Source organism: Lipotes vexillifer, unplaced genomic scaffold (assembly GCF_000442215.2).
Source record: "Lipotes vexillifer unplaced genomic scaffold, Lipotes_vexillifer_v1.1 scaffold395, whole genome shotgun sequence".
Classification (NCBI taxonomy): domain Eukaryota; kingdom Metazoa; phylum Chordata; class Mammalia; order Artiodactyla; family Lipotidae; genus Lipotes; species Lipotes vexillifer.
In genome coordinates, this window is record NW_006797390.1 from 9,316,075 (window position 1) to 9,327,029 (window position 10,955).

At 38.7% G+C, this 10,955-nt stretch overlaps 1 protein-coding gene across 1 annotated transcript in view; it reads left to right on the plus strand.

Moving 5' to 3' along the window:
• The window catches only part of BCL2L13 (BCL2 like 13), a 53,426-nt gene that overhangs the window by 17,920 nt on the left and 24,551 nt on the right, over nt 1-10,955 (plus strand). The window contains exon 2 of the mRNA XM_007469525.1: nt 8,860-8,967. Within this exon, the coding sequence (XP_007469587.1) occupies nt 8,860-8,967 (108 nt within the window). The remainder of the gene's footprint in view (nt 1-8,859; nt 8,968-10,955) is intronic.

Below are 10,955 nucleotides of genomic sequence, written 5' to 3' on the forward strand. Positions count from 1 at the left end.
GGTAGTTGTTCTGTATTCTTACTCTCTTACATAAAATGACTACTCATTTTCTTTATCTCTTTTAACTTTTGTCATTTGAGGTAGCCTCAAAATATACCGATAACTTTTTTTAATTCCTCTGAATCTATTTACTACTTTTATTTTTTTGTCTTTTTCTTAAGTGTCCTTTCTTTCCAGCAGAGTTGTCGTGTTATACATTGTAATGCTTTGAGTCTTCATCACAGTGACAGTGATAGCTTTTGCTATCAAGTATTCGTGTACTTTTTTAGTCCTTACTTGACCCAAGTCTAGGACAAAGGGACTACCTCAAATATTTTGTAGTTTGTAATCAGGTCAGATTAATGATAATAAACTATAGCATCATTGAATGGTATAAGACAATATATATTTAAGTGTTAAAGTATGTGGCACAGATTAAATGATATACATGTTCAAACATCAATGATACATAAGTAGTCAGTGAAGTTACTGTGGAAAAGTAGAGAGACTTAAATTGCTCCTTGCAGGGAATTCTCTGGCGGTCCAGTGGTTAGGACTCGGCACTTTCACTGCCGAAGGCCCGGGTTCAATCCCTGGGCGGGGAACTAAGATCCTGCAAGCCGCCCGGCGAGGCCAAAAAAAATTGGGACTTCCCTGGTGGTTCAGTGGTTAAGAATCCGTCTGCCAATGCAGGGGACATGGGTTTGAGCCCTGGTCCGGGAAGATCCCACGTGCCACAGAGCAACTAAATCCCATGCACCACAACTACTGAGCCTGCATTCTAGAGCCCGCGAGCCACAACTACCAAGCCCGCACACCTAGAGCCCGTGCTCTGCAACAAAGAGAAGCCCCCACTTGCCGCAACTAGAGAAAGCCCCTGCGCAGCAACAAAGACCCAACTGCAGCCATAAATAAATATATTAATTAATTAATTAATTAATTTTTAAAAATTGGTCCTTGCAGGGTGGACAGAATTAAATAATCAGGAAAAGGAAGAGCAGTCCAGGTTAGGTAAAAATGTCTTTTTTTGTTAGTGAAGAAATTGGCAGTGAGTTCATACTGGGTGGGAAGAGGAATTAATTTTTAAAAATTTCTTACCATATATCATTTAATGTGCCTTATAATTAATACATAATGGGAATAAATAAATAAATTCCAATCAAGTGAGAATAGGAAGACTCTGCATTTCCATAGTGGGAATAATAGATCATAGATATGTAGTCTATAGGGTCCTATACAGTAATCCTAGCATTGAGCAGTGAATTTGGTTCTGAGGCAAAGCCAAAAATAAGTGAAGGTATACAGTAGGTCCTCCTCATCCATGGGGAATATGGTCCAAGATTCTCAGGGGATGCCTGAAACAGTGCCGGTTAGTACCAAACCCTGTGTGTACTGGTGTTTTCCTATAATAATGGGCGTGTAGTATATACAGTCTGGATATTCTGGGTATGTTTCAGGTCTCAGGCGGGATGGAGCAGGACCCCACCAGATTTCATGACACTGATCAGAATGGTGTGTAATATAAAAGTAATGAATTTTATTTCTAGGATTTACTATTCAGTATTTTCCAACCTGGCTGATTGCGGGTAACTGAAACCATAAAGGAGACTACTGCATTTAGTTCCCAGGATTTTTTTCCCTTAACCAGAAGCTATACTATTTTCTTTAAAGTGGAATGTTATTCTTTAAGAGAATTGTTTTTCACTTAGAGCTTTATTACGTAGGGCACAGAGAAATGCAGTAGAAAATGTCAATGTCAAATACTGTATTACATTTCAAGACACTTTCTTAATGTGATTGTGGATAAAAGCTAAGGAAATGGCACCAAAGTGCAGCTCAGTTATAACAACAAATAGGTAATATTATCTGGGGATTTTTCTGATGATCCAGCTTAATTTGAGTATAAAATCTAGAATGCAAGGAATGGAGGGACTAATTCTCATGTCAGGAAGCCTTATAAAAAGGTTCATCCAGCAGGTTGTATTCCCTGGAAAGGGTCTGAAATATTCAGGAGCTCTGTATTTCTGATTAAAGGACAGGTCAGAAGCAAGCTGGCCGATGTTGAGTTTGAGATGTTTTTGCAGAACTTAAAAGGCTAACCCAAGCTCTTCAGCATGGTGGTCACCCTGCTTCTGCTGTGGAAGTGCATGTGAAGGAGGATCAGGTAGGTAAGAGAAGGGTTTGTCTTAAAAGTACTGTATTCACTGTAGCTCATGGCAGTGACTGATCAAAATTCTTCCATTGTTGAGCACGCCAGAGATTATTTGAGCCTGGAAAAAGTTTGAAGGCAAGTCCCTTTGAGGCAGTCACATCTGCTGGAAATTTGGAAAACCAGGGACCTTCTGGTACTCAGGACTGTAGCTTCCCGGTAAAACTTCTCAGATGAATTTATTGTGAAATGTACCCTTATATTTAAAAAATTAACTTTCCTTCTGTGTTTTTTAATATAAATTAATGAAACTCTGTTGGACATGTGTTCAGGAAACATATATATTTTCGTTTTATTTTTTTAATATTTATTTATTGGTTGCATCGGGTCTTAGTTGCAGCATGCAGGCTCTTTGTTGTGGTGCGCAGGCTTCTCTCTAGTTGTGGTACGTGGACTCAGTAGTTGGCAGCATGTGGGCTTAGTTGCCCTGCGGCACATGGGATCTTAGTTCCCCGACCAGGGATTGAACCGGTGTCCCCTGCATTGCAAGACGATTGTTAACCACTGGACCACCAGGGAAGTTTCTGTATTTTAGTTTTAGATCAGCTGATATTAAGCCATTCTCTCTTGCAGCAATTGAAGAGTGAGAGTAACTGTTGGTGTTATAACAGACACTGTGTCACTTGGCATTATCTAAACTGTCAGAAGGTTGTTTCTGCTGGTCCAGACTGTTAGAATACTGAAAGCAGATTCTGTATGAGCATCATTGATTAGAAATCTATGATAAGCTGATTCTGTTCACAGGGACAAGGTTTGGGGAAAGATCACTGTGCAATGGTAACAACCCATTTTAGAGAGTCAAAAGGATTGGTGGGTGGGAGCCACTATCTTTTGAGCATTTTTGATGTGGTGGAGCTTAACTAATTTATCTCACTGCCCTTGACAGCTTCTCTTTGTGGTAGGTATTATTTTCCTATTTACATAAGAGGAGAGGTTCAGGAAGATTATTTTCGTTGCCTAAAGTCTCAGTGTAATGAGCTGGAATGCTTGGCCTCAAAGCTTACCTTCCCCTTTACTGAGACGCCTTCCAGGAAGCCAGATGGAGAGAGAGAATTTCAGTGAAAGAAATAAGATTGACCCCAAATAATTTCCCAGTCTGTGTTTGCCTTGTTTTAATGTTACGTATATTCTGGAAGTCACTTTACCTGGTGCGATGATATTAATCAGTGAAGTTGTAGGGCCATCTGAACTACAGATTACTTCTAAAAGGAAAACCTGTTCTAATTATAAGCAGTACTTGAGATTTGTTACAAGTCTGGAAGTGAAATAAGCCAGTTCCTGAAAGACAAATGTATAAAGTACTTAAGAGTAGTCAGAATTGAGAGAGAGAAGAATGGTGTTTGCCAAGGGCTGAAGAGAAGAGGTAATGGAGAGTTACTGTGTAGTGGGTCTAGAGCTTCAGTTTTACGAAATGAAAAGAGTTCTGGAGATGGATGGTAGCACAACATTATGAATGTATTTAATACTACTGAACTGTACAGTTAAAAATGGTTAAGATGGTAAATTTTGTTAGATGTATTTTACCACAGTAAAAAAAAAAAATTGGAAAAACAAAGCCTATATGTAAAGATAGATGTTTATGCTTTATGAGAATTTACAAAGATTACCTTATTCATAGGATACATTTTGTCTTCAAATTTTGCGTAAGATTGTGTGTTTTTTTAAAATTTATTTTTGACTGCATCAGGTCTTAGTTGCAGCGTGCGGGATCTTTCTTTGCAGTTCATGCATGGGCTTCTCTGTAATTGTGGCACTTGGGCTTAGTTGCCAGGTGTCATGCGGGATCTTAGTTCCCTGACCAGGGATCAAACCCTTGTCCCCTTCATTGGAAGGCAGATTATTGTTATTTTTTTAATTATTCATTTTTGGCTGTGTTGGGTCTTTGTTACTGCGTGTGGGCTTTCTCTAGTTGCAGCGAACAGGGGCTACTCTTCGTTGCGGTGCGTGGGCTTATCATTACGGTGGCTTCTCTTGTTGTGGAGCACGGGCTCTAGGCACACAGGCTTTAGTAGTTGTGGCGCACGGGCTTAGTGGCTCCGTGACGTGTGAGAACTTCCCGGACCACAGCTCAAACCTGTGTCCCCTGCATTGGCAGGCGGATTCTTAACCACTGTGCCACCAGGGAAGTCCCTGTGTCTGTTTTATGTAATTAAAAAACTTATCAACTTTATTAGGTATAATTAAGAAAAATTGCATATATTTAAGGTGTACTACGTGATGGTTTCATATAAAAATACACTGTGAAATGGTTACCGCAAGCAAGCTAATTAGCATTCATTACCTCACATAGTTACTGTTTTGTTTTTTTTCTTCTCCCTCACCCCTCTCCCCCTGGCAACCACCTGTTTGTTCTCTATGAGTCTGTTTCTGTTTTCTTATGTTGGCTCATTTGTTTTGTTTTTTTAGATTCCACATATAAGTGAGATCATATTGGTATTTGTCTTTCTCTGTCTGACTTATTTCACTTAGCATAACCTTCGGGTCCATCCATGTTGTCACTAATGGCAAGATTTCATTCTTTTTTTAATGGCTGAACAGTATTCCATTGTATTGGGTTGGCCAAAAAATTCACTCGGGCTTTTCTGTTACATCGTACAGAAAAACCCGAACGAACTTTTTGGCCAACCCCCCCCCCACACACACACAAATCTTCTTTATCCATTCGTCCGTTGATGGACACTTAGGCTGTTTCCATATCTTACCTATTATAAATAGTTCTGCATGAACATGGGTGCCTCTGTGTGTGTGTGTGTGTGTGTGTGTGTGTGTGTGTGTGTGTGTGTATCTTTTCGAATTATTTTCTTCAGAATAATACCCGGAAGTGGAATTCCTGGATTGTATGGTAGTTCTATTTTTAATTTTTTTGAGGAACCACCATATTGTTTTCCATATCGGCTGTATCATTTACATTTCCATCAACAGTGCACGACCTCACCAACATTTGTTATTTATTGTCTTTTTGGTAATAGCCATTCAGACAGGTGTGAGGTGATAATCTCATTGTGGTTTTGATTTGCATTTTTCTGATGATTAGTGATGTTGAGCATCTTTTCATGTGCCTGGTGGCCATCTTCTTTGGAATGTCTGTTGAGGTCCTGTGCCCAATTTTAATTGAAGTGTTTTTTTTTAATATCTAGTTGTATGTGTTCTTCGTATATTCTGGATAGTATCATTTGCAAATATCTTCTCCCATTCATTAGGCTGTCGTTTGTGGCTAGTTTTCTTCACTGTGCAAAATCTTTTTAGCTTAATGTAATCCCATTTATTTTTGCTTGTGTTTGCCTTGCCTGAGGAGACATATCCAAAAAAATATTCCTAAGATCCATGTCAAAGAGCATACTGCCTATGTTTTCTTCTAGAAGTTTTATGGTTTCAGGTCTTATAAGTCTTATAAGCCTTTACTCCATTTTGAGTTTTTTTTGTGTGTATATGGTGTGAGAAAGTGTTCCAGTTTGATTCTTTGCATATAGCTGTCCAGGTATCCCAACATTTTAAAAAATATATTTATTTATTTATTTTGGCTGCTCTGGGTCTTAATTGCAGTATGTGGGATCTTCGTTGCAGCATGTGGGATATTTTAGTTGCAGCATGTGGACTTCTTTGTTGTGGCATGCGAACTCTTAGTTGTGGCGTGCATGTGGGATCTAGTTCCCTGACCAGGGATTGAACCCCGGGCCACCTGCATTGGGAGCGAGGAGTCTTACCCTCTGGACCACCAGGGAAGTCCCTTCCAACATTTATGGAAGATGTGTCTTTTCCTTATTGCCTCTCTTGTTGTAGATTAATTGCCCATATAAGCATAGGTTTATTTCCAGGCTCTCTGTTTTGTTCCATTGATCTTTGTGTCTGTTTTTGTTCCAGTACCATATTGTTTTGATTCCTGTAGCTTTGTAGTATAGTTTGCAGTCAGGAGTGTGATACCTCCAGATTTGTTCTTCTTTCTCAAGATTGTTTTGGCTATTCAGGGTCTTTTGTGTTAGCTGTGGGCTTGTCATATATGGCCTTTATTATGTTGAGGTATATTCTCTCTTTACCCACTTTGTTGAGAGGTTTTTTTTTATCATAAATGGGTTGAGAGTTTTTATCATAAATATCATAAAAGCTTTTGAATTTCATCAGAAGCTTTTCCTGCATCTGTTGAGATGGTCATATGATTTTTATTCTTCGATTTGTTAAGGTGGTGTATGACATTGATTGATTTGCAGATGTTGACCCATCCTTGCATCCCTGGAATAAATTCCACTTGATTGTGGTGTATAATCCTTTTAGTGTACTGTGTATTTTTGGAGTTGGTTTGCTAATAGTTTGTTGAAGATTTTTGCATCTGTGTTCATCAGTGATACTGGCTTATAATTTTCTTTTTTTGTGATATCTTTGTCTGGTTTTGGTGTTAGGTTGATGCTGGCCTCATGGAATCAGATTGGAAGCATTCATTCCTCTGCAATTTTTTGGAATAGTTTGAGAAGGATTGGTACAATATTAACTCCTCTCTAAATGTTTGGTAGAATTCACCTGTGAAGCTGTCTGGTCCAGGACTTCTGTTTTGGGAGAGGTTTTTTTTTTTTTTGCGGTACGCGGGCCTCTCACTGTTGTGGCCTCTCCCGTTTCGGAGCACAGGGTCCGGACGCACAGGCTCAGCAGCCATGGCTCACAGGCCCAGCTGCTCCGCGGCATGTGGGATCTTCCCGGACTGGGGCACGAACCCTTGTCCCCTTCATCGGCAGGCGGACTCTCAACCACTGTGCCACCAGGGAAGCCCTGGGAGAGGTTTTTAATTACTAATTCAATTTTATTACTGGCAGTGGGTTTATTCATATTTTCTTTTTCTTCCTGATTCAGTCTTGGGACATTGCATGTTTCAAGGAATTTATCCATTTCTTCTAGGTTGTCCATTTTATTGGTGTACAGTTGTTTATAGTAGTTTCTTATGATCCTTTGTGTTTCTGTGGTGTGGATTGTACCTTCTCCTCTTTCACTTTTTATTTTACTTGGGTCCTCTCTTTTTTCCTTCATGAGTCTGGCTAAAGGTTTATCAATTTTGTTTATCTTTTCAAATAACCAGCTCTTAGTTTCATTGATCTTTTCTGAGTTTAGCCTCTGTTTCATTTATTTCTGCTCTGATCTTTATGATTTCTTTTCTTCTAACTTTGCGCTTCGTTTGTTCTTCTTTTTGTAGGTTCTTTTAGGTGTGAGGTTAGGTTGGTTATTTGAGATTTTTCTTGTTTCCTGAGGTAGGCTTGTGTTGTTACAAGCTGCCCTCTTAGAACTGCTTTTGCTGCCTACCATGGATTTGGGATTCTTGTGTTTCTATCTCCGTTTGTCTACAGGTATTTTTTAATTTCCGTTTTGATTTCTTCAGTGACCCACTGGTTGTTTAGTAGCACATTGTTTTAGGTAATGTTTTAAAATTTTTATGTATGTAGTTTCAACTAAGATATGTGTGTGTGTATATATATATATATATATATATATATATATATATATGTATGTATATATAGGCAGAAATGTTAAATGAAATGTCATTAAATAAAATATGTATTAACCATAACATTGAGGGGATCCTTTCTGTTGCATTTCAACTAGAAATACCTAAGGAATTTTACATTTTCCACAAAAAAACCTTTTGAGGGTCTGAGTTTTATTTTAGTTAGCCTCAGCTCAGAAGGAAAGTGTTTTATGTAGCCTGAAGGAAAATTATTTTTGTCAACTTTGAAAGTTGAAATCTAATCAGATAATCTGTGAGATATAGAAATGTTTATTAACCTTTTATTTTTCAAATGAATTTTAAAGACCTACAGATGCTATAAGTTTCTTGACCTAAATTAAATTAGTAAGCTCATCTTTGAATTCAGAATTTTTTGTTTGCAAAGGATGAAAGCATATTAAAGCCTAAAACCTCTGTTTATAAAACTTGGCAGTGATAGAAACAACTGTAAAAGTACTGGGAATATATAAAATAAATGTATTCTGAATACAAATATGTTCTGAATGGGAGGAGTGAGCTATCATAGTTGGATTCAGTGTTTCAGATGAAATGATGGCACTCTGCCCCAAATATCTGGGGCAGGAAATATTAGTAAATTGTTAAGCGTCTGGTTTATTTTTCTCCTTTGGAGTCTTCCTCTTTGTTCTCCATTCTGTGCTACAGACCAGGACCTTACTTTTCCTTTTACTGCATGAGAATAGCGTGTGCCCCATACTTCTGGTATATTCATGGTTTTCTTAATTTGGAGGATATAAGTCTTTTGATGATAATGGGCCTTCTCTCTTGAGCTGCAGTTTGCATGAAGATGTGAAGGTAAGGGGCCGTGAATGTCATTTTCAGGAGACATTATCACTGATCTAGACAGCCTTTTAGGTTTCCTTCCCTGTTATGTCAAAACTGTTTCTGAGCTGTTTCCTTCCTAGCAGCCCAGCCAGATGAGGAGGAGGACACAGGCTGCATCAGTGGCTCTGTACTCACACTGGCCTGAATTCCAGTCACAGCTCCTCCATAGTCGTGGGACGACCTACCCAAGCCTCAGCTTCCTCATCTTCACATTATCTCCTAGCCCCTAGTCAAGATAATGAGTCTTGATTTTGTATTTTCTGACTTAATGCTTAAAATCCTACCCATATTCTAATGTTTTCTTTCCCCCTCTTTCACTAGTAACCTTTCTTATTGGTTTCAGGGGTTCAACAGGATGTAGCTTCACAATCTCTGGATCAAGAAGTTTTATTAAAAGTTAAAACTGAAATTGAAGAGGAGCTAAAATCCCTGGACAAAGAAGTTTGTGAAGGTCTCTTTATCTTTATTTTCCTAGTTAATGAGTGGGTTGTTTGATGTGGTGGTTTTGTTTTTTACAGTGGAGTGTTCACAACACTACACAGCTTCATGGGCCTAGGATTATAGGGGTGAAACTAGAAAGTACCTCTTTCTTTCCTGGGGGAATCTGTTTATAAGTTTCTAAACTATACCCAACAGAGTAGATGGAACCTTTTCTGGTGTTAAGTAACGGACTAAACAGTCATGTTAAGGTACTACTTTCCGTTCAGTGTGATTGATATCTTTATATTAATAACACTAAAGGGAGAAATGTAAGCATGCTGCTTTCATTTTTCATGTGCTATAGATGGTGGTGGCAGTGATAACATTTTTAATACCGCCAAAAGAAACTATATATGTTGACAGTAACTTCCCACTTCTAGTCCCACCAGCTCCCTGTCTCCATCCCCAGTCCATCCTCTTTCTGTCTCCATGCATTTGCCTATTATGGGTCTATATGTAAATGGAGTCATACGCTGGGTGGTGTTTCGTGACTGGCTCTCTCACTGAGCATATAGTGTTTTCAAGGGTCATCCAGGTGCCAGCACAGATCAGTACTTCATCCCACTGTCTGAAGAATAATCTCCCACTGTGTAGATACAGCACATTTTGTTTATCCATTCATCAGTTGATGGATATTTAGGTTGTTTCCACTTTCTGGCTATTATGTATAATGATGCTGTGAATATTTATGTACAAGTTTTTGTGTAGATGTGTATTACCCAGTAATTTTTACTTTTTTATTTTTTGGGTTTTTTGTTTTCTTTTTTTTTTTGGCCATGCCACGTGGCTTGCTGGATCTTAGTTCCCGACCAGGGATCAAACCCGGGCCCTCGGCAGTGAAAGTGCCAAGTCCTAACCACTGGACTGCCAAGGAATTCCCTGCCCAGTAATTTTTAACAAGAAAAAATAGAAATCATGTTTATAAATGAGCTCCCTGTTGAACATTAACAAAACCTAATGTTAATGTTCTCTTTTATTTTCCTTTACTGACATTTTTAACTGATTAATGTTATAATCCTGTTTTAATCCTTGCCCATTTCTGATAACAGTACTGCATGGCAAAATGGGCAAAAGGCAGAAAAGAAAATGGCAACGAAGGCTTATGTGCACTTCCTCATCGAACCTGTATTCCCCAAGACTTAGCATCAGAGTGGGCGTTCTCAGGCTTGCTCAGACCGTGCAGCATCTGTGAACTTTGTAGCCATGTATATCTTTCTTGAAGAAATACATATTTAACTCTAGTGAAATTTGCAGCCTTCTAGGAGCAAGCTTTGGATTAATGCAATAAATGCTTTATGGAGGTTATTGATAACTCTTGGGAGTGGGTACAAGCCACCTGCTTTCCTGGAGGTCTATGCCCTGCATCCCATTTGTACCCTGGACCAGGGATGATCTGGCCTCTCCTTCCTGCAGTTAGAGCAGGCCTGCATCTGTGTAACAGGGAGTGAGGAAGCAGAGGAGAAGCTGGCTGTGTGAGTGGGCAGCTTGTATACTTTTAAACTATATCCATGTGCATGATTGTGAGTTTGGAAGTTCACTCTAAAAGGGAATGAAAGTAATGAGGTCCTCTAAGGTGGAATAACTGATTAGAATCTGGTTTAAGAAGAGCCACATTTGTAAAGGTAAAAACAAATCTTAAGGGAGGGGTGATAGAGCTGGGAGTTGCTCTCATTTATCATTCTTTGACTGAATGGGTCTGCGGTAATATACAAAATTGGTTTGTGTATTTTGCCATGTCAGTTTAGCCTTTTTCTTCTCTTGAAACTAAGATTTTTCATAAAAATCTTTCCTTAAAAAAAGAGAAACCTCTAAATTGAAGGCCTTTCAAAGGAAGAAACATTAATATCCCATAACGATTATCTGACATTTTTAACTGGCTTATAACTAACTGTTAGCTAGTTCCCAGTAGTTGGCATCTTAACCCCCTGAGCTTTTTTTTTTTTTTTTTTTTTTTTTTTT